Raw genomic sequence first — 26645 nt, 5'->3', positions numbered from 1 at the left:
GCCTTTATTTATAGTAGTATGATAGGTAGAAATCTTTCCCTTAGGATTACAACAGGTAATCTACTTCCAATAGGAATATAAAATACTTTTTCATATCTCCTATAGGATTGGTCAACATGGTGAGAATTTGAAGACTATGAGATTGGGCATGGAGGAAGTTTCAATTGGGGATGGGTTTTGCGTTCAATCGATTTCAACCCTTGGAAAATAATATGTTTCCTTATTTGCCTTTAAAATCAGTCTCACGTGTTGACTGAATTGAACGGAACTATTGACGGTGGTAACGAAAATGACTATAGCTATACATTTTGACGAGTTGAGGTATTAATGGTCATGGAAATAAAATTGAAGGACGTTACTCCAATTGAATTAAAGTTGATGGACCATTAATACAATTTCCTCAATTGTGAATTATGAGTTTGGGGGCACATTTTGCTGCTCCATTAGTTTTGAAATGGGAAAGGGGAAGGGTGTGTGAGTGTGAAGAGGTAATGGGGGATCAGTGGTTCCCCCTATTATAATTATTTAATTTTTTAAAACTCAATAAAGCAAAACGTTGTTGTCGGAATTTTAAATTTTTCTTACCAGGACTAAAACGTCGGCGTTTTGGCTTGAATTTAAAATAAAAAATTATAATCCTTTGCCCAGCTTTGCTGTGCAACACAATGAAACCAGAGCAGCAAATCGAATTCCATCATTTTTGACAGGACTAGAGGGAGGGGAATCACTGGTCCTAGGCTTGATTTCCAATTGCTTTTTGGTGTCTTCTCAATTTACCATTATTTAAAGCACTTACATGGGTTTTTGTCAAATTTTCTTATGACTTTTATCACCATTGCCCTTTTCTTAAGGATATCAATTTTATCGATTTATTTGACTTACATGAATCTTTAAATAGTTTACAAATCAAATAAAAATTTAGAAATAACTTTTAGATGATGATAAAGATAATGATTTAGATACCCTCATTGTTAAGGATATTTTTCCTAACAATAGTAAATAGGTTATTAGAATTACAGTTAACTTACTCGTATTCATCTACACTGGTTTTGTACGTTAAAGATTTTAAATTTAAATGTTACAAATAACAAATATTAATATTTAATTATGTTACTCATTGTCTTTGTACGGCTTAAATTCAATAGCGTTGCATAAAATAGTCTAATTAGGAAAATAATGCGCTGAAGAGTCGAACAAGATTTTATTTTTTAAATACAACTTGTTTATTATATTTAAAAAGTTGGGAACTATTTTAAGCCTTCTTTTGGACAAAGTTCATAGATCTTTGGGCTTCAATTACCAAGGAATATAAACTTTACAAATAAAACCCGAGGATTGGCATTCGATTGCTGTCATTTTATATGTATATGGTTACACTTATCTACGTTCCCAATGTGCTTATGATGTAGCACCAGGCGGACTGTTAGCTAGTGTCTATCATATTACGAGAATAGAGTATGGTATAGACCAATCGGAAGAGGTATGCATAAAAGTATTTGCCTCAAGGAGGAATCCTAGAATTCCGTCTGTTTTCTGGGTTTGGAAAAAGGGAAATGGGCTAAGCGTTGTTTACAAAATAAACCCAAAATTAAGAAGAAAAAAAATTCCATAACCCCACATAATTTCCAAACCAAATCGATATTTTTGTGGTCGGAGTTAAAAAATCTAGAAATTTGAACTGTTGGAGAGAGAGGGAGAAAGAGAGAGATTCTTAATTTAAAATCAGAAAAGTTTTATAGGCCTATTTGATTTAACGATCTAGGGTTTAGAGAGAGGGGGCAGGCCACAATTAGAGAGGAGAGAGATTGATTTAATTGTGACGTGTGTTTGATTCACCCTATTGTGCCTTTATTTATAGTAGTATGATAGGTAAAAACCTTTCTCCTTAGGATTACAACAGGTAATCTACTTCTAATAGGAATATAAAATACTTTTTCATATCTCCTATAGGATTGGTCAACATGGTGGGAATTTGAGGAATATGAGATTGGGCATGGAGGAAGTTTCAATTGGGGATGGGTTTTGCGTTCACAATCGATTTCAACCCTTGGAAAATAATATGTTTCCTTATTTGCCTTTACAATCAGTCTCACGTGTTGACTGAATTGAACGGAACTATTGACGGTGTTAACGAAAATGACTATAGCTATACATTTTGACGAGTTGAGGTATTAATGGTCATGGAAATAAAATTGAAGGACGTTACTCCAATTGAATTAAAGTTGATGGACCATTAATACAATTTCCTCAATTGTGAATTATGAGTTTGGGGGCACATTTTGCTGCTCCATTAGTTTTGAAATGGGAAAGGGGAAGGGTGTGTGAGTGTGAAGAGGTAATGGGGGATCAGTGGTTCCCCCTATTATAATTATTAATTTTTTTTAAAAAAAACTCAATAAAGCAAAACGTTGTTGTCAGAATTTTAAATTTTTCTTACCAAGACTAAAACGACGGCGTTTTGGCTTGAATTTAAAATAAAAAATTATAATCCTTTGCCCAGCAAAGAATTTAAAATAAAAAATTATAATCCTTTGCCCAGCTCTGCTGTGCAACACAATGAAACCAGAGCAGGAAACCGAATTCCATCATTTTTGACAGGACTAGAGGGAGGGGAATCACTGGTCCTATGCTTGATTTCCAATTGCTCTTTGGTGTCTTCTCAGTTTACCATTATTTAAAGCACTTACATGGGTTTTTGTTAAATTTTCTTATGACTTTTATCACCATTGCCGTTTTCTTAAGGATATCAATTTTATCGATCTATTTGACTTACATGAATCTTTAAATGGTTTACAAGTCAAATAAAAATTTAGAAATAATTTTCAGAAGATGATAAAGATAATGACTTAGATACCCTCATTGTTAAGGATATTTTTCCTAACAATAGTAAATAGGTTATTAGAATTACAGTTTACAACTTTACTCGTATTCATCAACACTTATTTTGTACGTTAAAGATTTTAAATTTAAATGTTACAAATGACAAATATTAATATTTAATTATGTTACTCATTGTATTTGTACAGCTTAAATTCAATATCGTTGCATAAAATAGTCTAATTAGGAAAATAATGCGTCGAAGAGTCGAACAAGATTTTATTTTTTAAATACAACTTGTTTATTATATTTAAAAAGTTGGGAACTATTTTAAGCCTTCTTTTGGACAAATGATATTATTTATGAGCGGGGAATGGGCTAAGCGTTGTTTACAAAATAAACCCAAAATTAAGAAAACAAATTTTCCATAACCCCACATAATTTCCAAACCAAATCGATATTTTTGTGGTCGGAGTTCAAAAATCTAGAAATTTGAACTGTTGGAGAGAGAGGGAGAAAGAGAGAGATTCTTAATTTAAAATCAGAAAAGTTTTATATGCCTATTTGATTGAACGATCTAGGATTTAGAGAGATAGGGGGCCGGCCACAATTAGAGAGAAGAGAGATTGATTTAATTGTGAGGTGTGTTTGATTCATCCTATTGTGTCTTTATTTATAGTAGTATGATAGGTAAAAACATTTCCCTTAGGATTACAACAGGTAATTTACTTCTAATAGGAATATAAGATACTTTTTCATATCTCCTAAGATTTAGAGCTCGTTTGGATGTGCTTTTGAAATGACTAAAAGCGCTTTTAATGAAAATATTTTTAGAACCAATCATTAGTAAAGATGCAAGTAAATCCTGAAAAAACACTTAAAGTGCTTCATAGAAGAAGCACATAACTGGTGCTTCTTGTAGAAACCCAAAAATATTTTTTCTAAAAACGATTTCATTCATTTTAAAAACACATCTAAACGAATCCTTATACAATCACATACATATTCTAAATATGATTGCAACAAAAAACTAATATTAAAATAACATACCTATTCTAAATATGACTGCAACAAAAAGCTAATATTAAAATGGTACGAATCTCCAATCCCGTACTCCATCAGGATCGGATCTCAATTCTTCCAAACCGTGCAGGCTTGTCAGACTGGAAGAGTGCAAGACTGGAAATCAATGCCAGCAGATAAGAGAGAATAGTCAATTCCAAAATTCCAGAGACGATATTTTTTCATATCTCGGAAGCATGGAAGAAAATATCGATAATATCGGCGATATATCGCCGATATTATCGGTTTTTTCCCGAACCGATATTTTAAATGGTATCCAAGGTGTTTTCGTCATAATATCGCGATATTATCGCGAAATTTCAGAACTGTGCACGTCGGAGACGAACGCCGGAGCTTCTACAGCTTCGGGCGACTGTAAAACTGCCCCCTAGCCTCGCCGGAGATGGGTGTACTTATTCCCGAGTCGATTTCATCCCAAAAACCTTGTAAAAACACGACATATAACTTCAATTTCACATCTAAGCTTCGATCTAGAATATAAAAAGAAAAACCCGAAGCTTACCTACCTGAGAAATTGAAGGAACTCGCCGGAGCAGGTGCGATGGTGTGCGTGTGGGTCTCGGTGCAGAGAGAAGAGAGATCTCTGTGTGAGTGTGTGTGGTTGGACTGGGAGAAGGGAGAAGAGAGATCGAGAGATCTCTGTGTGAGTGTGTGTGTGATTGGACTGGGAGAAGGGAGAAGAGAGATCGAGAAGGATCTTTGTGTGAGTGTGTGTGTGTGGTTGGACTGGGCGAAGGGAGAAGAGAGATCGAGAAGGATCTTTGTGTGAGTGAGATCGAGAAGGATCTTTGTGTGAGTGTGTGTGTGGTTGGACTGGGCGAAGGGAGAAGAGAGATCGAGAAGGATCTTTGTGTGAGTGAGATCGAGAAGGATCTTTGTGTGAGTGTGTGTGTGGTTGGACTGGGCGAAGGGAGAAGAGAGATCGAGAAGGATCTCTGTGTGAGTGTGTGTGTGGTTGGACTGGGCGAGAGAGAGAGAGAGAGAGAGAGAGAGAGAGAGAGAAAGAGAGAGAGACTTTAACATACCACCCAAGGTGGACGGGAGACTTAAACAAACAAAACCATTGGCTTTGATGGTTGTAACTTGTAATTATGAGGTGGACAGGTGATGTGAAAAAGGTGAGGTGCACCTCTGATGGTTTTAACTTTTAATAAATGTTATATAAATTATAAATTATAAATTATTTAGATAATATTTTGTTTTTTTTTACTAAGCAAGCAGATTATATTCGAACCCTCCCTTTGTCAACCACGCACCTGGGCTTTATCCAACTCGCTACAGATGTGTTTGTGATTACATATTCAGCCTGTAATATTTATATGGTCGTTAAGATGTCTGCAAGGCTTGCAAGCTAATATTTATTATCTAGGATAAATTTCTATATTTTAAAAAACACCAAGGTGAAAATTTTGAACCTCATAGGAACTCTATGTGGTACTAAGTCACTCATGTATCTTACCATGCAATGTATAAAGTGTAAAATATTGTACTAATTCATTATATATAAATGATTATGGTGTGTTTAGACTTCTTTCATTAATTACTACATATTTTATACTCACAATGTTTGTCAGCTCACTATATAATCAACTTGATAATGTTAAATCCATCATGCAATGCATTTCCTTCCAATTTTTTGTGATAAACTAATAGATAATTGACTAAATAAACATCTACAAAGTTTCAATAAAAATTTCCAAGTTTTTCTTACAATTTCCGTGGTTTCCATGTAATTTTTATCGATATCGATATTATCCCGATATTTCAATCGATATTTCCGTGTTTTCAAATTACCGATATTTCCGATATTATCGATATTTTCTTCCTTGCTCGAAAGTTCCAAAGATATAAACCTCACGAAACCCAGTTTTACTTTTATTTCGTTTCTGGAAGAGTGCAAGACTGGAAGTCAATACCAGCAGATAAGAGAGAAAAGTCAATTCCAAAATTCCAGGGACGATATTTTTTCATATCTTGGAAGTTCCAAAGATATAAACATCACGAAACCCAGTTTTACTTTTATTTCGTTTCATCTCTCTCTCTCTATTTCTGTTGCAGTCACCACAATGAGGTTCTTTATGAAAACCTTGTACTGTATCTGGGTTTTACATGTACTTTTCTGTTTGGTAGCTGAGAAAATGTAAGAAAAGCCAAGGCTTTTTAACCTTTTGACTTACCCATTGGAAAGAAGAAGAAGAGAGATAGACTTTTGGATCTGTTTGTGGCCTCAGCTGGGTTCTTAAACCCAAAAGAATGGTGGGTTTCTCTTTACAATTGCTATGCTTCTAAAAAATATGGAAAGATCATATTTTGATCAATCCAAAAACTTATATTATGCTGGTTTTAGTTTCTGTTCTGCAGATGGATACTTCAAGGTTGAAATATAAGCAAACCCCAAGTGCAATTGGATTGAAAATTTATAAGGTAATTAATTTTGAAGCAAATTCTTCTCTTCTTTTTCTTCTTCTTCACCTGCAATTTCAATTTTGGTGGCTCTCAGATCGACTTTTTTATTTGAAAGTTGGTCACTCAAAACAATAGATGTCTTCTGTTTTGTTTGTATTATAATTGATGCATTGAGAATTAGAAGGATAGTTGACTACAAAATCACATTTGATTGCCTGCCAAAAACTTCCTTTCATCATGAAAGATGAAACCATGTTTCTAATTCTACTCTCTACTAGTTGCTAAGCTGCCCTGTGCTGAATTGTAGTATTTGATTAACGAATTCAGTTTTTCGGCTTAAAATGTTGTGGGATGCTGGAAGTTTCGTGTTAATTCTGCGTTTGGTCTTTATGGAGGCAGATATGAAGACCGGTATATTTTCCCTGAATTACTTTGGTAGTTGGTCTAAGTGTTGATAGTAGATTGACTGAAGGACTCTACTAGAGAACTGAACTTCTGATTGATCTTGTAGGGTGTAAGAGTCTATGGCGTTACAGGGTGCATTCCCAGACCTTACTGTGTTGGGGTATCTCTCTAGTGTTTCCCCTTAACGTTTGGCAGTTCAGATGCGTAGGATTTTTTTTGTTGTCTTTTGATACCTTAAGTAAGGAGCCCTCAATGTTTAAAAGAAAACAGGTTTAGGCTTTAGTTAAAACTTATCATGTGGTACCGAGGATGTGCAAACTTCCTTTTACCGTTTATGTTTTTAAGAGATTTCCTTTTTCGAAAATTCCCTTTTTGATTCTTCTGATATATAGGTTGTAACAAACTATAAGCAGCAACTCAAATTTCAAGACAAAACTTTGCTACTGAAATTACAGAGATTTCTGGAAGAGAGAGTTTCAGTAAGCACGTGCTATTGCATATGCAAGCATCTTTAATAAGTTAGGCAAGGATTTACAATGCTGCGGGTATTCATCTTTTCCAGTTGCTAGATAGTACATGTAGATTAAAGAGGCCACCTTGATTTGCAAACAGATCCTGCAGCTGTAGTTACATCACAGAAAGTTTATGTTTACTTGTGTACTTTGACAGGGCAAGGATTTTGATTGATTGGTGATATTGTCCAACATAAAAGCTGGTGATGTCTTGTTGCTCTTTCTTCTTTCGAAAGAAGGAAGCTTCTTTTGTTAACCGGCCTGTTGAAATCGACGAAGGTACACTGTGGACATGTTTATTCTGTCGTTCCTTTTATAGAGATTATGCACATACTTTCAGTGTCAATATTAGTTACATTGGCACAATGCCATCTGTCAAATTAGCTGCTCAGTGCAATTGTGAAATGGATGGAGGACTTTTCTAGGTCCTACATGGATCTTCCAAATGGGAGGAGCATTTTCTATGTCAAGCGCTTTCATTTTATTAGCGTTACTGATTTATGAACCAGTTGAAGTCTGCGACTACTCAAAGCCCAAATTACCAAGTTCCCTCCATTCATATAATTGTTCCCTTTCAATTATTCTTTTTATGGATGACCGGGCTTCTTTTCAGAACCTGGACAACCCGGCCTTTTGTTTACTTTGTTCAACTTGCATGCTGTTGAACTAAACGCTGTTAGTAAGTTTTAGCTTTAACTTGAATTTAGGAGGTTTACCATTCTATCTTCAGCTACCTAAACACTTCTAATAGATTCCTATGGGTACAGTGGTTTCAGGCGTTTTGAATGTGAAGCAGTACGGTTATAGGGAACTGCAAATTGCCACTGAGAACTTCAGTAAAGAAAATAAAATTGGTCAGGGAGGCTTTGGCTCCGTGTACAAGGTAATTGCGCCTAAAGTTATTTTGCTTATGAGTTTTGAGGAATACTCGGTCTTGAGCACTTAATTGTGCTAAAGACTTCGTTGACTGTTACCTCTACAGGCTAAGAAATAATTTCAAAATGTGTTTGATCAGGGAACACTCAAGGATGGGACTTTGGTGGCTATAAAAGTCTTGTCAGCAGAGTCTAATCAAGGGTTGCGGGAATTTTTAACAGAAATCGAGGTGATTGCGACCGTTGAACATGATAACTTAGTTAAGCTATATGGTTGCTGTGCAGAAGGAGATCACAGAATATTGGTTTATGGCTATCTTGAGAATAATAGCCTAGCACAAACACTGCTTGGTAAGCAATGTTACTTGTTCCTTATTTGAATGAATGAATGATTTGTATGGATAAGGACTTCATCCTTCTGTACTTTATAGGGAAAGGCTACAGCGGTATCCAATTTACTTGGCTTACAAGGTGTAAAATTTGCATTGGTGTTGCAAGGGGGCTCGCTTATCTCCACGAGGAGGTTAGCCCTCATATTATTCACAGAGACATTAAAGCAAGCAATATTCTCCTTGATAAAGACCTCTCACCAAAAATTTCAGATTTTGGTCTTGCAAAGTTTATCGCCCACCACTTGACCCATGTTAGCACTCGTGTTGCTGGAACAACGTAAGTTTGCCATTTCCAGTGCTATTCTCTTTCTATCAGTTTATCCGAGAATGTAACAAATTGAAGTCCTGCCCATAAGTTTCCACCAAACTTCTCTCTCTGTCTCTTTCTACTTTTTTTTTCTTTCACATTTATCAAAATACTCGTGATTATATTGACATGTTTTGTTCCCTGTTCTCTCTCTCTCTCTCTGTACTTTTTATTTTATTTCACATTTATCAAGTTACTTGTGATTTTATTGACACATTTGGTTCCCTGTTTGATTCCTGCAGAGGTTACTTGGCGCCTGAGTATGCCATACGAGGTCAAGTAACAAGGAAAGCAGACATCTACAGTTTTGGTGTTTTACTGTTGGAAATTGTTTGTGGGAGGTCTAACACTAACAGACATTTACCACCCCAAGAACAATATCTTCTTGCACGGGTATGGACATTTCCGTGATATTGTATTAATGACTAAATTGAAGCCTTTTGACTGGTATATAGCTTTTACATGCAGGTAATAATCCTTGAAAAAAGAATAGTATACGAAAGCCTCTAGGCATTTAAACTGTAGTTAACGTTCACTAGCCTTGAAAGAAAAGCTTGCCAATTTCTTGGCCTGCAGCAATGGTGCGATTGATTACACTACTAAAATGTCGTACCCAGTGCACAAGGCTCCCGCTTTACGCAGGGTCTGGGAGAGGTGAATGTCGGCTAGCCTTACCCCCATTGATTACACTACTGCACACGGAAAATTCCTTGAATTTGTGAGGGTGTCAATATTAGTACTAGAAGATGGTTTTCAGATTAACGGAATATGTTAAAACTTATGAGACGTGTTTTGCGTTCATGACTGCGCCAGAGTCTCTTGATGACTCCATCGAGCTTCTTTAGGTGCTTAGTTTAGAGGAAACCCACCACGTATTTTAAGATTAATCTCTTTATTTTCATTTCCTTGTGTAGTCTTTGATCCGCAATCTCTTAAAAGTAACTTGTTACCTCATCATCTCTTGTCGGAAACATGGATAATGATTAACAAGTTTTCAATTACTACTAGAATCTTGAGCAGACATATCACATCCAAGTTCCTGTTGCAGGCATGGGAACACCATGAGAAGGGGCAGCTGGTGGGATTAGTAGACACATCTTTGAATGGAAATTTCGACGTTGAGGAGGCTTGCAGATTCCTAAAGGTTGGCCTTCTCTGCACTCAAGACATGCCTAAGCTCCGACCATCCATGTCTACCGTTGTTCAAATGCTGACAGGTGCATTAGATGTGAAGGAGGGGAAGATATCCAAACCAGGGCTGCTTTCTGAATTTATGGAGCATAGAGAAGGTGGGAGAGATAAGGCCAACAAAAGACATCCATCTCACACGATATTCGCCTCAGGGAAGTTTATCAATTCATCTTCTTCATCAGAACCCGCCCCCACTTCATTTGCTACTATGACCTTCAATTCTATATATGACCGAAGCAATTAGGGCAGTCAGGATCCATCCATTTTTACGAAATTGTCTCTGGTTTGGTCAGGCTGTAGGCAATTTAATTCTTCTAGGTTATATAGGGAAACAAGTACATATATTTTTACGTGGATACGATTGTCTTCCTAAGAACTAGCCAAATCATTTTTCAGGTGTAAATGTTTCTTGTCATCCGAAACTTCAATAGTTTGAATGTTTGATCATCCTAAAAGAATTTGAAAGAGAAATAGCATTAGTGAATGTATATCTGTTGTGCAGATATATAGGTATATATATATATATATATCTAGCTAGCTAGTTTCTATTTCTGCAGCATCTGCACCACAGAATGAGAAAACAAAACACTCTATAACCAATTATGAATACCAGCATCACACCCAAATTGCTCCATTTCTGTGCTTCTTTTAAACCCTGCTGTCTCAAGAATACATCCCCGAAAAGATTGCATCCTTCATTGCCAATCTGTTGAATGCATCTCCTTCCCTGCTCTCCTCCGTATTCATTTATTATAAAGCAATCGAACGGGTACTTGAAAAGACTCAAGTAGTGCATGAATATCCAGTAGCTTGGAAGCCGGTCCTTTGAAATGAAGTATCCCGAAAAGAGAAAGAAAGATCCCATGAGCCCGGAAATCAGGGAACTCCCCATGATGAAGTTGGGCACAAGAGCACTGAAGCAGGCCACAACAGAATTGGACATGAGAAGAACCATCCAGACCACCAGAGAGAAGTAGAGGAATGCATCAAAGTCCCTCCTCAATCCGACTAGCCAGTAAACCGGTGCGGTGAACAGAAAACAAACCATCAAAAGGAAAGGGAGGAAAATGAGGGTGTTTGCTATGACATAGGAGGAAACTCGATAGGCTCCCTTGGAAGTCTCATTCATTAGTATTCTCCGCTCTTGTAAGAAAATCGGTAGGCCTTCTGTGCTGGAAGACAGCAAGAATGTGAGGCTGAAGGCGAAAAATCCAGTTTGTGTTTGCAAGGCAAAGCTCCCTTTTTCCGCTCCAACATTAAAGAAAATGCTTCCGAGTACGAATCCAGCTACCAAGGCTTGTATAACTCTAGTGACAAACAATTGCTTGGTTCTAAATATGTTGCTACAAAATCTTCGCCCTAGTATTACAACTTCCCGGGGACGCGCATTTGGGTAGACTGGAAGCTTCTTTGCTAAGATACCAGAGCATACAAACCTTTGTTCTAGAGGCCGGAAACATTGGTTGTGCAAGGTTTCTGAAGTTTGTGCACCCTCCAAGCTCTTGATAACATCAATGGCGAATTCGAGCAAGTTAACATGGTTGGGGATGCGATGGCCAGCTAAATTGAGCCTTTCTTGTAGAAGACACAATGATCCATTGTGGATCACAGTTCCATTTGAAAGCAGAACAACGCGATCGAACATCTCTAGGATTCGGAAACCTGGTTGGTGAATTGTCAGGACAATAGTTTTACCCTGATTGAAAACCATTGTTCTGAGCAATGAGACTACATGGAAAGCTGAGGCAGAATCCAACCCTGAAGTTGGTTCATCAATCAAAACCACAGCTGGATTATGAACTAAATCAACTCCAATCGAAACCCTGCGCCTTTCACCACCCGAAATCCCATTGTTTGATCCCCAGCCGACTCTTGAACCCGCGACATGTACCAGCCCGAGCTCCTTCATCAGCTTCCACACTTCATCTGCAGCATTTTTCCTCCCACCAGGAAGCCTCAGCAGAGCACTGTATATGAGGGTTTCTTCAACTGTAAGTAACGGAAATAGGGCATCGTCCTGTGTGACATAGCCCGACATTCTGCGAAAACTTTTTGTGTCCATAGGCTGACCATTCACCAGCACCTCACCACACACTTTCTTTGGGGATATCTTTCCAGCAAGAATCTCTAGCAGTGTGGTTTTTCCAGCTCCACTAGGGCCAGCGATTGCAGTGATCTCTGCAGGCCTTGCTTCACAATTCACATCCTTCAGAACGAACTTCGGAACTCTCCTCGGGCTCTCCCTACAACACACGAATTTCATCTCATCGAATCGGGTTGATAGTTTGTAGCACAAGTTTCTGGTTTCAAGTCTGTATGGTGTTATCAGGCTGCGGGAAACCGGCATTTTCACAGGCAACTCCATGTTGTGGGGGGAAGAGTAGAAGTGAGAGAGAGAGAATGTGATATTTGTGGGGTAGTGTAGATGAAATGGAGGAGATGAGCTAACGCACCAAACTGTGTGTTTTCTATACAAGTTAGGGTAGAAGAGAAGCCAAAGCTTTGATACTTTTGCTTTCCTTCTGTTTTCTTGTTGGCAAACATAAATTCTGGAGTAACTTTTCGATATAGTCGAAACACAATCACGTGACGTTACTATTTCACTCAAATCAAACTCATGGATTTGGTTTTTTATTAATATACTTAAAAAATTAGACATATCTGTTCTATCGTCCACTCTTATTATAACACGTAAAATGATACACCACGTGACTTGTGTTTCAAATATGCGTATAAAATTCTCATAACTTCTGATGGGGGGGTTGGAGAAAACCCAAAAGAAGAAAACATGAATCATTTTGGGAAGTTTGTTCAGGTGAGCTGTTCAGGTGAGCAGAATATTGACTGTGTAGGGTTGGTGTTGGTTGCTTCACTATCTTCCACACACCCATATCAATACCAGTTCGGTAGGAATTTTTCTATATTTGGCCGATTAGCCAATTACAACAAATTGAGTGTGCCAAACTTTGAAATAAAAAAAGGTCATCCTCAGATAAATGTGCAGCCAAGCCCATCTTGGTTCTATGGGCTTTTGCCTAAGTAAGAAAGGAAAGGCTTGCAGGTTTTGTGCTCGGGTAGTTCCTCTTGCAACGAAAATCGAACTCTAAAATCGATAAAAATGGTCTTTTAAGATTCTTTATTGCCAATTATTTTGGTTTTTATATGAAAAATTTCTGTTAAATTGAAAAAATAACCAATTCAAAGGGAGTGGTTGATTTGACAAAATATCCTTAATTTAACGGAAATTTTTTCAAAGAATGATCAAAATAATTAATGATAGACAATTTCAAATCTCAGATACCAAAATGAAGAGTTATGCCAATCACAATGATCATTTTCGATAAAAGGCCTCAATTAGTTTTTACTTGTCCGTTTAATTGTATTCTTTAATTTCATTAGGCATTTCGGGCGATTTGGGCTTTTGCCAAAGTAAGAAAATTGTTTTTCTTGTGTTTTTTGTTTCACATAGTGGTAGATTGGGGAATTGAAATACATGGCCGATTGAGAGTTATGTGAAGACCAATATCACTTCTGTTAGCAAAATTAAAAAAAAATGATTTAAATGAGAATTAGAATCACTTTAGTTTTAAGTGATTTCTTATAAAAGTACATAAAATGTGCTTATTCACAAAAGAGATTTTCTAAAAAGAAGATAACTACTTAGAACGCTTAATGAAACTTTCAGAATACTAACTCACTTCAATAGAAATTTCAAAGAATTCTGAAGATTAACATGGACAACCCTAGCTTGGACAAAAGTTTCGGAAAGATAATCTAACCAGCTCACAAAAAGTGAGACCATGCTCATTGGGAGTTGTACATTTATGGAGCTGAATAGTGCCTAAATATCAAGGCGTCCGTTCGTTTATAAAATTTGGAGAAGTTTTCCTATTTCGGATCAATTTTGACTGATACATGTACTAATAGTTGGTTCCAAAATAATCTCTCTTCCAAAATATTTGTCCTAGACAATTTGGAATGAAGACTTATTTTTGTATAGCTTATTGGTTCTTGTGAGACCGGCAAAATAGACGTATTTTGCAACAGGATTTTGCTCACCCTAATGATCCAAGATAAGTTATTATTGCTTACTTAAAAGATTGACTTCACATGAATGTGGTTTCCTCTATGAAACCCTTTCAAACGCATGCTTTTCTTTATTGGGAACCTCCTTTTGAGAGTTGGGTAAAGCTTAATATTGATGGGGTGTCGCAAGAGGGTGGCCAGTTTCATTGGTGCTAGAGGTGTCCTCAGAAACTCATCGGAGCATGGATCTTTGATTTTTTTGCTAATCTTGGTCAATGTGAGATTTTATGTGCTGAAACTGAGGGAGTTTTTATTGGGCAGCAAATTGCATAAAATAATGAAATTAAGAAGATTTTAGTGGAATTGGATTCTGCACTTGCAGTACACTTGATTCTAAATGCACAAATGGATAAACACCTTCTAAAAAGTTTAGTAATGGGTTGTTGTGCTATTATGCAACAAAGTTAGTCTTGTGAAATGTGACATATTTACCGTGAAATATTTTGTTTGTTTATAATGATATGGCTCATTTAGATTTATCATGCAATTTGAGGTCAATCTTTTTCTAACAAGCTCCTCCTTATGTAATCTTTTTATTTTGGACTTGATGTCCCGCTGTCAAATCGAAAAAAAAGTTGAAATGACTCAAACGACCATTAGAAGATACTTGGAATGCTATTTTGAAAACTAATAAAAATGGTTCGAAAACTTTAAGTTTTAACGATAAAAACAAAATAAAGGGTAAAGTAAATAGTACAATGATTGACTTTTTAATGTAAAAATGTAATTTTCCATTAAAATGAACAGCACTGAAAGTTTTTCGTTAAAGTTTTTTTTATTTATACTAATGATAAACTGAAAATCGAGGGGTATTTAAGAAACTTACCATCACTCAGTCACTGCTATAAAACCTCCGGAAAACCCAGATACGCCCTTATCTCCCACTCTCACTCTAGGGTTTATCAGAGCCCCAAACCCTCATCGCGATCGACCATGGCGACCCATTTCTTCTACCGCTCGCTTCCCAAGACCCAAGCCATGGCTTCATTTCTCTCTCGTTCCCTCACCACCGCCACCTCCGCCGCTTCCCTATCCACCGCCGCCCGATCTCGCTCTTCTTCGCTCTCTCTCCTCCACCGCCTCCGCCCCCTCGCCGGAGTCATGGCCTCCGCCGGCAGGCTCTCTCCTGCCATCGTCCGGTGCTTGTCCACCAGATCGACCACGTCGTCGCTCAGAGACCCAAACCCTAACTGGTCGAACCGGCCTCCCAAGGAGACGATCCTCCTCGATGGGTGTGACTTCGAGCACTGGTTGGTTGTCATGGAGCCCCCTCAGGGTGACATCACTAGGGATGAGATCATCAATAGCTACATCAAAACCCTAGCTACCGTCGTCGGAAGGTAACACCTCCATTGTTTTCTGTCTAAAGTAACCATTTATTTATTTATTTGTATGTGTTTGGATTATGAGAAGTTAGAAATTGGAAATGAGAGTTTAATAAATTATATGGCTTTTCTAGTGTATTTGTTTCTTTAATACAGTTTCAGTTTATATCTGTATTTATTTTTACGAAGGTGTAGCTTTTTAATTTTCTCCTTTTCGATTACGGTAATGTTTTGGGTTAATTTGATTCGTATTGCATCAGTAAACTTTTGTTTGAGAAAATACAAGAGGTTGTTTCTCTGTTGTGGGGAGGGTTGTATGCACATGCTACATTCTGGCATTATCTGGTTGTATGAAACTAGTTCTGTTTTGTGTTACGCACCTGCCCGATTATTGAACATTATATGTTATATCCTGTGCTGTAAAAGATAATGGCTTATTGTTGCATGCAACTATTTTATTATTGTCTGAATTGGGATCGCTACGGCTGTTGTAGGATGTGAAATCATTTTGTAATTGCAATCTCGGACTGTTATATTTCGGCCGAATTTGGGGGTACAATTGTTCTTAATGTTGAACAATATGGTTTGACGTTCTAACAAAAGCAAAACTCATTAGCTTCATTTTTGATACTCAAAATTTAAACTATAACCACTTTGTGGCATGATCTTAATGTTCTCGTAAATAGTATGGTCTTAATCACATCTGGTATAGCATGGTCTGGATCACTTTTTTTTTTACAGACCAAAAGCAAATAGGATTGTATTGTATTCCTATTGTTTGTGTTCTCTGTGATTTATGTTTTGCAATGACAATTCATATAACCAAGTTTACGTTGCTTGTATGTTGGCGGCTGAACTGCAGTGAGGAAGAAGCTAGAATGAAGATCTACTCAGTTTCAACTAGGTGCTATTATGCATTTGGGGCACTTGTATCTGAAGAGGTTTCACTCAAAATCAAAGGTGATTCTGCTTCTCAGTTGGGATTTTTATTATTTCCTTGTGCTTTGTCTGGGTTTTCATATATGTATTTTTCTAAAATTCTTGCAGAGTTGCCTGGAGTCCGTTGGGTACTTCCTGATTCTTACTTGGATGTTAAGAACAAAGATTACGGAGGTACGGATATGCTTGTTTCTTCAAGTTGCATTTCAATGAAAAACAAATTATTTATAGCAATTGATTATTTTAAGTCGTAAATCCCATTCTGGAATATCTCTGGCAGTCTGAAATTTGGATTTTTGATCTATTTCTTTCTTTTTTTCTGACAAAGGATAGTTTGAGGCGTTAGAATGTTACCGATGAAAGTTATCCTAAAGGGCAGTTAATGCTGTAGCAGTGCTAGTGCTATATGGAACCCGGGAAATACAAAAACCCCTGTTGAAGGCTTTCTAGTTTCTGCAACCCTAGTCAATATTGTGTACAGAGTTTTTCATATATAACATCACCTTTAGTGCTGATGAACTAACCAGTTTCTTGTGTTGATTGCATCCGAAAAAAATTGATCCATGTTAAATTTTCAATTCATAATTTCTGGACTCCAAGAATTGTGGTTTGGTCACCGAGTGTGATAGTAATATTAAACTGCAGCATGTGTTTTTTCTCCATTGTATACCTGTTTCTATTGTTTTCAACTGAGTTAACCAGAAAATTTCTTTTATACATGATCTGTTTGCTTTCTTGTTTGTTTTGGCAGGTGAACCTTTTATTAATGGCCAAGCTGTGCCATATGATCCCAAGTACCATGAAGAATGGATAAGAAACAATAGTCGAGCAAATGAGAGAAATAGACGTAATGACAGACCTCGTAACTTTGACAGATCCAGGAACTTTGAAAGGAGGAGGGAAAATACCGGTCCATCTCCTATGCCTAATCAAGCTGGCCCAAATTCGGGACCTGGACCTGCCAACATGGGTCCTCCACCCCCCAACAGGGGTCCTCCACCTCCCAACATGGGTCCAGGCCCGATGCCTCCCAACATGGGTCCTCCACCCCCCAACAGGGCTCCAATGCCGCCTCACAACATGGGTCCACCAAACAACTACAATAATCCCCCGCCAAGCAGCAACTGGAACTCTGGGCCTCCCAACAACTACAATCAGGCACCTCCCAACAACTACAATCAGGTGCCTCCCAACAACTACAATCAGATGCCTCCCAATAACCTGGGAGGGGTGCCACCAAACAACATGGGTCCGCCATCTAATGCAGGATGGAATGGTGCTGGACAATACCAGAATAACTACACGCCAGAGAGGGACGGTGGAGCCAATCCTGGCCCAAACCGTTACTAAGTTTGAGGCTAGCTATATGGTATGATGAGTCTTGTAGGCATGGTGTAGATAAACGAGGTTGCTCGAGATGGGCCGTAGGTTGGCATATTGGTGTGGTCTTGAATGATATTTTGTTTGGCAATATAACTGTGGTCGGAACCTGGTTGCCTTTCATCTGAATATTATTACATTTTCGAGGTCATATCTTATGCGATTAGTCGTGTCTTACTTTGGTACACGGTATGAGTTAGTGAACATAATGACAGAAGGCAGACTGTCTGGTGATCCTGTTTAGATGGAACATGTTAATTTGCAGTCTACTGTGATGATTGCCTGTGTTGCTTCTGCGATGATGTTATTTAGCAAACCCATCTTTTCAACCTTTTCATGCGCGCAGCTAACATGAACGCAGCGGAAATATAGAGGTTGGTGCTCATTGACCTCTTCTCGGTTCTTTACATGCCCATCAATACGACACTTGTTTGGAAGTGGAGCACCGCAAAGTTTTGGAATCCCCTCAACTGCGGTAAGCGTTGAAGCATTGGAACTGAGTGCTTGTTGACTTAGTAATAAAAGATATAGAGTAATTGAAACTAGCAAAAGATTTGGCTCAAAACCGAGTATAGTGACATTATAGGATTCATACAGCAGACTCACTTAATGGGTTACGGCTTGATTGTTGAAGGCTTGCGAGAGACGATGGATTTTTGGAGACAAATGATTTTTGGAGAGATCCAAACCCTTTAAGTTCTTAAGGTTAGATATTTGGTCTGGAATGTTGCAAGAGAAGTTGTCGTCTAGATACAACTCTTGGCAAAGCCGTAGTTGGCCGATCTCAGTCGGTATATTACCTGTAATGTTGTTGATAGAGAGATCCATCAATGGAGGAAAGTAGGACAATCTATGGGGTAAGCTATCGGGATTTATCACCGCGACTGTGTAAAGAGGCGATTCGAGATCATAACGATCTGTTTGAGCTGCAATAGGCTCATGTACGTACCAACGCCGGTACTCTACAAAGTTCTTTCAGAAATTCACTTGAAACAAGGTTCATTGACAAGCTTATATGAGAAAGTCTTGGTCGATCAATCCCCAACCAGCTGCGAATTGTCTCTGTGGTTTTGTTACGGTACCTCCAAGAGATTCTTTAGCTTTGCTAACCATACAGGTAGGTATTCGACCAGTGAGCTCACAACGCGCCAAGTTTAAAAATTGAAACCAACCATGTCATCGTGAGATGGCATTCCTTCACCATTAAAGGACTACGAAAGGAGGAGCGTGCGAAGACTTTTGCAACGCATCAATATCTTCATTGCCCCCGTGACGTTTTTCAATCGGTTGTTGCTAAGAGAGAGGAAGGACAAAGAGTTTACCAATGAACTTGTGCTTACATAGGTCAGGTTTAGTAAGTTGAACAAGTTCGGAGAAATTAAGCTTGGTAATGTCTCCTTCCAAGTTATTTCGTCCCAAACGTAGTTCTACAAGGTTGGTGCAATTCATCAAAGATTACGGCAACAAACCTTGTAGGTTGTTGAAATCGAGGGTTATGATTTTTGACCTGGAGAGCCTCCCCAGATGGAGAGCATGGTCTAAAATATCCATAATATCCCGATATTTCCATAGAAATTTTAGTGTTTTTGAGCTACCGATATTTTTTTGGATTACCGATATTTCCGATATCATCGATATTTTAGACCTTGCTAAGTCACTTATGTATCTTACCATGCAATGTATAAAGTGTAAAATATTGTACTAATTCATTATATATAAATGATTATGGTGTGTTTAAACTTCTTTCATTAATTACTACATATTTTCTACACTCACAATGTTTGCCAGCTCGCTATATAATCAACTTAAATCAGTTATATCTATCATGCAATGCATTTCCTTCAAATTTTTTGTGATAAACTAATAGATAATTGACTAAATAAATATCCTGCAAAGTTTCAATACAAATTTCCAAGTTTTTCTTACAATTTCCATGGTTTTTATTCAATTTTTATCGACATCGATAATATCCTGATATTTCCATCAAAATTTCCGTGTTTTTGAACTTCCGATATTTCCGATATCATCGATATTTTATACATTGATGAAGAGGGAGCAGAGAGGTTAAGGATTGTGAGGTTGACAATTCTATCACTAATGTAATGCCTCCATAAATGAATTCAGAGGTAATGCAAGTTCTTCGAGTTTGGTAGCATTATTTGATATCTTTTGGAAGTAGCCCTAAGAGATTATCTTGACCATCCGAAAAATCTGCCGCACGTACGTACCACCTCCCAAAACTGCGTAAAATGTTGCCACTGAATTGGTTTGAGGAAAAATCCAACACCCTATTCAAGGGGTTAGATTGGAGACAAATAGAGGAAGGGGTTGTACCTTGAAACTTGTCAAGTTCCAATGAAGACGGAATTGCACCATGAAGTGATTGCTTGACAAATTGAGTTGAGGTGGGTCGTGACCCGACCTTCAACAAAGATAATAAGCTTATTTAGGCCCCAAGCACATGGAAAGTTCTTTTAAAATATTCAAGTGATTTTCTGCCAAATGTTGTTGAAAGCTCCTTCGGTGATCTTGAAGCGTTTTTAGTTATTTTAAAAGCATTGTTAAACACGCCTAACCAAACTTCGGATCCAAACTAAGAATAGAGAAGCAGTGAGTGTGTTCATCTAGCCGGTATTGGGGGCACAAATCGGACACCGGGGCTCTTGTAGAGGTATTCCATAATTTGGTCCGCTAATTAACTGTTCTACATCAAGATTTTTCATATGAATTAAAAATTCACATTCTAAGTTATTTTCCTGGTGAAAAGATTTTTCTTGGAAGATTGGACGTTACTCTGTTTTCTTTTTTTTTTATTCCACTATTGAGTTATATATCTGACCTATTGTTGTCGTAGTAGTCATTAAGATGGCAAATATTTTTTGCTCATCATCCTCAAGTGATGATGATGCTCAGCACCCTGTCTATTACTGTTGAATGAGTTTAAATTTCAAGATCTAGTGGACATATACAAATCTCAAATTTAAACTCATTCAATAATAATAAGTAGGATGATGACTTGCTGTATTTACGCTGCAATAGTCGTTGACCGTAATTAAGATTGCAGTGGGGATGAGCAAGTGGTTCCATGGCCCTTAACCATCCGTACGACCGCACACCACCACTACGACCACCCCACCCCACCACCACTATAACCCAGTTCAGCTGCAGAAAGAAATCTACGACCTATAGGTCTTGTTTGACAGAGATAATTGACATGGATATGGACTATTCACTATATTAAAGATACTTTAAAGAAGAAACGAACGACAAATTCCTTATCGTGTCCAAGTTGAAAACAGACTACGGTTCTACTTCTATCGTTGATTTTGCATCAACAACACAACCATGCAGATCAATAAATTTGTGACCAAACCGTAAAAGAAAAACCAAATCTGAAAATTACAATCCATCGACCACACCCGCGAGCTTTTGATCAATGTTAAAACTAAAAGAGAAAAATCATGCGACATCCTATAAGTTGTGAGATATCTGCAGCTTAATTGAACTGTCTAAACACCATAATGCAACCTGCATGGATTTTGGCAAGGCAAGCCGGACATTTCATGCCTAAGAAAGCTGAGAGCCGGAGAAAAAGTTTCCGGTAAGGACTGTTCACCGAACACACATTTTTTCCCATGAAAAGATTGCATTGCAGCTCGAAGAACTCTTCGTTGTAATATTGGAAATTTGGCATGAAGCTTGTAAAGAAATGAGGGGACTCTTGCACTAGTTGGAAAAATGTGTACAAGAATCCGAATATTTTCTCTTCCTACAAGCCATCAGAAAATGAACATTAATCTACAATAAAACAAGGAAATTGTATCTGTTTAAAAGCGATTACAAAAGAAAAAAGGTTGGCCTCATACGCTATTCAATCTGCCGCTAGAAATGCAGAAATTTAAGAATACTACCCTGGTTTCTCGTCCACTGCACGAATAGAGGATGTGGCTACCATAGCTAGTTCCATTTTTTTGTTTTTGGCAGCTCTGATCTGGTCTGCAAACGAAACACCTTTTCGAATTTTCTCTCTCTTTACAAGCTCTAGGTCCAGTTTCTCCAAAGATGAGATATGTGACATGGTTATATCCCGTTGAGCAGCAACTTGACCATCTATTAAAGTCTTTCTGTCAAGCTATTAAGAATAAAGAGTAGAATACAGTAAGATGCGAACAAACAACATTGAAAACTTTATAAAACATTACAGAAAAGGAATAAATACACCGATCAAGCAAGGTCCCTTAAAAGTTTAAAACCAAGAAATCAAAACTGAGGGTGAACAGTGAACTACATAATTTCTGCTAACGAGCAATTACCTTCGTTAATCTCTTGTTACGTTTCAGCCCTTGAGGAACTGTCAACTCTTCATCATCTTCATTAATTACTCCATCTTCTTTCCTCTCGTGATCAAGCCTTGCCACCGTTTTTGCTTTAGCTTGTTCTGCTTTTTTTGCTCTTTTGTTTGCCATCTCCTTTGCCTTTGCTTTTTTCTTTTCTGCATCATGCTGAAGCTGTTGGAGATGTAATTCTAGTTTTATTTTCTCATAGCTATCCCAGTGGAGCTCTTTCTGTCCACTCCCACCTTTCTTTGCTTCCTCTGCTATGCTTTCTACCCATGAAAGAAAAATCTTCTCCCTTAACTGTTTCCACTTCAAACGCTGTCCCCAAACACGTCTAAGTGAAGAACGCATCTTTGCCTTGGACTCGGCACTACATAAAAGTCAAATTTTTGTCAAATTATGTACCACGTTAGTATGTGCCTTGGGGACTCAGCCACCCACAGAGCAAGACATAAAGGATAAATAAGGGGTCTACAATAGCAAATGGATCTTTCAGCAGTTGTGCGCTGCATGCAACCTACAACTATTGACTTCTATACTGTATATGAAACAAAAGTGATCATGTTTACTTGGCTAGCAGGCCTAAAAGAACCTCATACTAAGCTCTCTCTCTCTCTCTCTCTCTCTCTCTCTCTCTCTCTCTCTCTCTCTCTCTCTCTCTCTCTCCACCCAAATGCAAAAGTAAGAAAATACTTGCAAGGACATATCGAACGTTATCTACGAATGATTATTAACTTGTCTAACTACTCAGAGGAGCATTTGAGATAGAAATAAACATAAATTTTAGGGTGCATGTTGTCCTTTACATTATACCGTTGTAATTCTTGTAACATTTTACAAACATTAATCAAATGAAATCCAGTGGCCCATAAAGGCGTAATAACTATTTGAACGAGGATCAAAAGTTAGAAGGCATTTAAAGTTCATGGTGTCTCCAGAAAAATTTACGGCACAAAGTTCCTAACTTCCTTCCATATAGTCATCAATCACAGCATTTGTCTAGCTCCCCATCTCTATGAATAGATATCTTTTAAAGTGTAACAGCCACACTTGACATTGAGCAGCAAGCTAAAAATAACTCTCCACTCATTCAAAGCCTAAACCTCATTTTGGTTTGATATTATAACAGACAACCCATGGAATTATGAAGTTCGTATGTTTCATATGTGTATATGTGACAAAGACTTGAGTACCTATGAGGACGGGGATGCTCAGACATCTTCTTTCTAACCTGAAAATAGTGAGTGTCAACGAAATAGCAATTTTCGAAAGAAAAATAGTTGATTGAATTAAAAACATTCTTTTCTCTGTGCATAAGTTGTGCAGTACTTTTAACTAAAAAGGGAAATCCACAAACAAGAATACCAAACCTTCTAACATTTTTAGGAATAACACTGTATTGTGCCTTTTAAATAATGTGAACTCTTATATGCTAGTTCAAAAGCACAAATATTTGAAGAAAAATATCATAAAACTTAATGAATCTTACATTACTTCACCTTGGGGTCCTTTAATGCTTCTATTGTTCTTTGCTTGATTCGCTCACAAGTCTCTGCATTATATGAAAGATCACAACTTCAGATTCAACCAAATGTATGAAAGTTTAAAATCCAACCAAAAATTTACACTCGGTTTCTACTTTCTATTTACCTGAACTATGTTTCCTGCCCTTATTCCATGGTATCCTCCCTTTGTTGGCCTGTCCTATTTTTTTTCGTCTCTGTCTCTCCTTTTCTTCCTTGCTAAGAGAGTCGCCGTCATTATCTGATGGAACCTCCTTGCTTAAACTTTGTTTCTCATGTGTATTTATGTCGAGTAAAGAATGACAGATGTCCATAATATTAATATCACAATTTTCAGCCATGTCAGCACTGCTGTGCGCGGCTCCCAGACAATGAAGTCTAGGGAAGGAACTTACAAGAACAACCGAGGGAGAACGATTCCTCAAAACAGGCAAATAATAGTTCCAATTTTCTGGGTTCTGTGCAAAGTGAATGGCTTCCCCAACATAACCAAACAGTGGAACATGCTTGAGAGTCAAGTATGGTGGAGCAGCCAATCTCCTGACAGAAACTCAAACACATCAATCTGGAGCTGATTTCATTTTATAAAACTAATCAACCACAAAACAATGAACGTATACGTAAGTGTATACAAAACACTGTCAAGAATTTCCCATACAGGCAAGAGAGAATTGACTTCCTCATCAATTCTCTTAACGAACTGAGCTACAAGCAACATTGGGGAACGGAGGAATCAAACTCCGTACCCAGGTGCAAGGTGAATGCTCTTAACGAACTGAACTACAATCCCTCTTTAACCAGTCAGTATCAAATATGCAATGCCACCACTAAAATCACCATAAAAACTCATGTCTGCTGGACATTAACCACATTTGTATAAATCCCAATCAAATATCACCTACCAAATCCACACTGAGGCCATGAGAGATACAAATTTTGGTTAAAAAAAACTTCCACTCACTACTTTCACTTTCCACTAACACAAGAACAATAACAAAACAAGATTGAAGCATTCACATTTTTTGCTTTTCCTCAAATTTCATTGAAATGCTCAAACTTTATGGAGATAATTCAAACAGTAGACATTTTGGTAAGGAGATAAACGCGTTATAGAAGAAACCCATTTCAGGAAATGGGTAAATTTTCCAGGAAAGAGAGAGAGAGAAAGGAAGAAGAAGAAGGAACTTACAGGTGGAAGACCGGCATTTCGAGGTGGAAAGATAAGGCGGAGGGTGGAGGCGCACCAGAGAGACCCGCTTTGAAGCAAAACGCGGATTTGAGAGCGAAAGCGGATTGGTGCCCGCCCCTTCGGCTAGAAATATATTGGGCCTCGGCCCATCAAATAAAAAGGTAGAAAGCGTTAGCAATGTCCTACATCCCACAATCCTATTTTTTAACATCGTTTGATTTTGTCCGATGATCTTTTCATTTCAGTTCAACATCCTAAATTTTTATGTTTTTAGTTTTAGTCGAGCGATAGTATTAATAAGTTAGATATTTGATTAATCACTGATGAAGTTTGAACTTACGTCGTTATATAAGGGCACAACACACTTTCACTACTGTGGTAAATGGTCACTTGCGACATTTTCTTAGTGATTAATTTCATCACAATTATGTTTTTTTGTTGAATCCATTACATGCCTAAATATTATTAATTTTAAAGTGAATATACGTCAACAAAATGTTGCAAAAGAAAAATTGTATTGACTTGGAACATTGATAATCAAGTAATGACAACAATTAAGAGCAAGGGAAACTTAACACATCTTCAGAAAATTCAGAAATTTGTATTGTACAAAATGGAAGAAAATAATCATCAACGTAACGATATAATTGACACAACTAATATCATAAACAAACCATTGACATGAATTGAAAGTTTAGAGAACCCTCTAAATATTATAGAATAATTCCGCTTTAACATGAACCAATTAAATAAAGGGAATTTTATTTTTAGTTACAGTCCTTGGAACTCAATTTGATTCCACTTTGTTCTCTTAAAACTCAAAAGTCGTCACTTTTACTCTTAAAAAGCATGTGATCTAGTGGAAAAGATTACCAACCTGAAGATGGTGCAAAGCAATGCCGAAATCCCTCTCAACTATAAGAACACTTTATCTCCAAAAATCACTACAAAATGAGCAAATGAAGACAATGAAAAAAGAGGAAACTTCTCATTCTTATAGGGTTCAACATGGCCAAAGAAATTCAAAATTCAAAATTCAAACCATGAGAAAACCCACATTGAAAGTCTTCAAACTTCCACAGTTTTCAAATTTCAAACTTGCAGCACCCCCTCTCCCCCTAAAAAAAAAGGGAGGAGGTGAACACATTAGCTTCATCAATTTATGGTGTCAACAAGAGCTTCATCAAAGGAGTTCAACCACAATTCTCAATAGTTTCACACACTCTTGATCAAGACAGTGTGAAGTAAAACCAATTTATGGTGCCAACAAGAGCTTCATCAATGGAAGGCAACCACAATTCTCAAAAGCTTCACACAAATGGAGGGCAACCACAATTCTCAAAAGCTTCACACACTCTTGATCAAGACAGTGTGAAGCAAAACCAATTTATGGTGCCAACAAGAGCTTCATCAAAGGAGTTCAACCACAACTCTCAAAAGCTTCACACACTCTTGATCAAGACAGTGTGAAGCAAAACCAATTTATAGTGCTAACAAAAGCTTCATCAATGGAGGACAACTACAAATTCTCAAAAGCTTCACACTATCTTAATCAAGATAGTGCGAAGCAAAATCAATTCATGATACCCAACAAAAGCTTCAACTCCAAAGCTTCACCTACAAAGCTTCAACACAAAAGCTTCACCAACAAAAGCTTCATCAATGGAGGACAACTACAAATTCTCAAAAGTTTCACACTATCTTGATTAAGATAGTGTGAAGCAAAATCAATTTATGGTACCCAACAAAAGCTTCAACTCTAAAGCTTCACCTACAAAGCTTCAACTCCAAAACTTCACCTACAAAAACTTCAACACAAAAGCTTCACCCACAAAAGATTCAACACAAAAGCTTCACCTACAAAAGCTTGACCCATAA

The 26645-nt window shown here is 37.5% G+C and overlaps 4 protein-coding genes and 1 long non-coding RNA gene across 17 annotated transcripts; 2 read left to right on the top strand and 3 right to left on the bottom strand.

Annotated features, from left to right (window-relative positions):
* Positions 1–3478: 3478 nt before the first annotated feature.
* Positions 3479–4900, bottom strand: LOC139189604 (uncharacterized). Its single transcript, XR_011573405.1, has 2 exons — positions 4407–4900; positions 3479–4322 (listed from the first exon to the last, which is right to left on the bottom strand). It is a non-coding gene; the product is annotated as an uncharacterized lncRNA (long non-coding RNA).
* Positions 4901–5777: 877 nt separating this feature from the next.
* LOC114819656 (cold-responsive protein kinase 1-like) lies at positions 5778–10476 on the top strand. 10 transcript variants are annotated; one of them, XM_029089069.2, is made up of 10 exons: positions 5783–6156; positions 6248–6324; positions 6818–6871; positions 7381–7502; positions 7837–7902; positions 7991–8106; positions 8239–8449; positions 8530–8767; positions 9040–9190; positions 9846–10476. In XM_029089069.2, the coding sequence occupies exons 4-10, from the start codon at positions 7430–7432 to the stop codon at positions 10230–10232; spliced, it is 1242 nt and encodes a 413-aa protein (XP_028944902.1). In that variant the 5' UTR covers positions 5783–6156; positions 6248–6324; positions 6818–6871; positions 7381–7429; the 3' UTR covers positions 10233–10476. The 10 variants fall into 10 exon arrangements, with proteins under 10 accessions (XP_028944906.1, XP_028944902.1, XP_028944901.1 ...); XM_029089072.2 differs by having other exon boundaries at positions 5922–6156; positions 6262–6324; XM_029089068.2 differs by lacking the exon at positions 6818–6871.
* Positions 9856–12572, bottom strand: LOC103444892 (ABC transporter G family member 10). The gene has a single exon (XM_029089067.2). The coding sequence runs from the start codon at positions 12351–12353 to the stop codon at positions 10527–10529; it is 1827 nt and encodes a 608-aa protein (XP_028944900.1). The 5' UTR covers positions 12354–12572; the 3' UTR covers positions 9856–10526.
* A 2319-nt stretch (positions 12573–14891) lies between these two features.
* LOC103444890 (multiple organellar RNA editing factor 8, chloroplastic/mitochondrial) lies at positions 14892–17869 on the top strand. Of its 2 annotated transcripts, XM_070808705.1 has the most exons (5): positions 14916–15414; positions 16262–16359; positions 16447–16512; positions 17090–17296; positions 17339–17869. In XM_070808705.1, the coding sequence occupies exons 1-5, from the start codon at positions 15008–15010 to the stop codon at positions 17686–17688; spliced, it is 1128 nt and encodes a 375-aa protein (XP_070664806.1). In that variant the 5' UTR covers positions 14916–15007; the 3' UTR covers positions 17689–17869. The 2 variants fall into 2 exon arrangements, with proteins under 2 accessions (XP_028944899.1, XP_070664806.1); XM_029089066.2 differs by having other exon boundaries at positions 14892–15414; positions 17090–17869.
* Positions 17870–20971: 3102 nt separating this feature from the next.
* Positions 20972–25734, bottom strand: LOC114819655 (uncharacterized). 3 transcript variants are annotated; one of them, XM_029089064.2, is made up of 7 exons: positions 24768–25734; positions 23706–24118; positions 23555–23607; positions 23249–23286; positions 22032–22425; positions 21585–21850; positions 20972–21487 (listed from the first exon to the last, which is right to left on the bottom strand). In XM_029089064.2, the coding sequence occupies exons 1-6, from the start codon at positions 24782–24784 to the stop codon at positions 21626–21628; spliced, it is 1140 nt and encodes a 379-aa protein (XP_028944897.1). In that variant the 5' UTR covers positions 24785–25734; the 3' UTR covers positions 20972–21487; positions 21585–21625. The 3 variants fall into 3 exon arrangements, with proteins under 3 accessions (XP_028944897.1, XP_028944896.1, XP_070664805.1); XM_029089063.2 differs by having other exon boundaries at positions 21630–21850; XM_070808704.1 differs by having other exon boundaries at positions 21630–21850; positions 23706–23819; positions 24768–24993.
* Between the last annotated feature and the right edge of the window lie 911 nt (positions 25735–26645).

The sequence above is a fragment of the Malus domestica genome, chromosome 11 (genome assembly GCF_042453785.1).
Source record: "Malus domestica chromosome 11, GDT2T_hap1".
Classification (NCBI taxonomy): Eukaryota; Viridiplantae; Streptophyta; class Magnoliopsida; order Rosales; family Rosaceae; genus Malus; species Malus domestica.
Note: the sequence above shows the minus strand (reverse complement) of the source record. Positions and strands in the feature narration are given on the sequence as shown.

Coding starts and splice junctions, on each gene's coding strand:
- LOC114819656 (XM_029089068.2), top strand. CDS start 7,430: ATGTCTTGTTGCTCTTTCTTCTTTCGAAAGAAGGAAGCTTCTTTTGTT. Junction 7,503..7,836: donor GCCTGTTGAAATCGACGAAG/GTACACTGTGGA, acceptor GCTTCTTTTCAG/AACCTGGACAACCCGGCCTT. Junction 8,107..8,238: donor GCTTTGGCTCCGTGTACAAG/GTAATTGCGCCT, acceptor GTGTTTGATCAG/GGAACACTCAAGGATGGGAC.
- LOC103444892 (XM_029089067.2), bottom strand. CDS start 12,353: ATGGAGTTGCCTGTGAAAATGCCGGTTTCCCGCAGCCTGATAACACCA.
- LOC103444890 (XM_029089066.2), top strand. CDS start 15,008: ATGGCGACCCATTTCTTCTACCGCTCGCTTCCCAAGACCCAAGCCATG. Junction 16,360..16,446: donor GGTTTCACTCAAAATCAAAG/GTGATTCTGCTT, acceptor AAATTCTTGCAG/AGTTGCCTGGAGTCCGTTGG. Junction 16,513..17,089: donor TAAGAACAAAGATTACGGAG/GTACGGATATGC, acceptor TTGTTTTGGCAG/GTGAACCTTTTATTAATGGC.
- LOC114819655 (XM_029089063.2), bottom strand. Junction 23,608..23,705: donor GGGCAGGAAACATAGTTCAG/GTAAATAGAAAG, acceptor CATATAATGCAG/AGACTTGTGAGCGAATCAAG. Junction 23,287..23,554: donor AAGCATTAAAGGACCCCAAG/GTGAAGTAATGT, acceptor CACTATTTTCAG/GTTAGAAAGAAGATGTCTGA.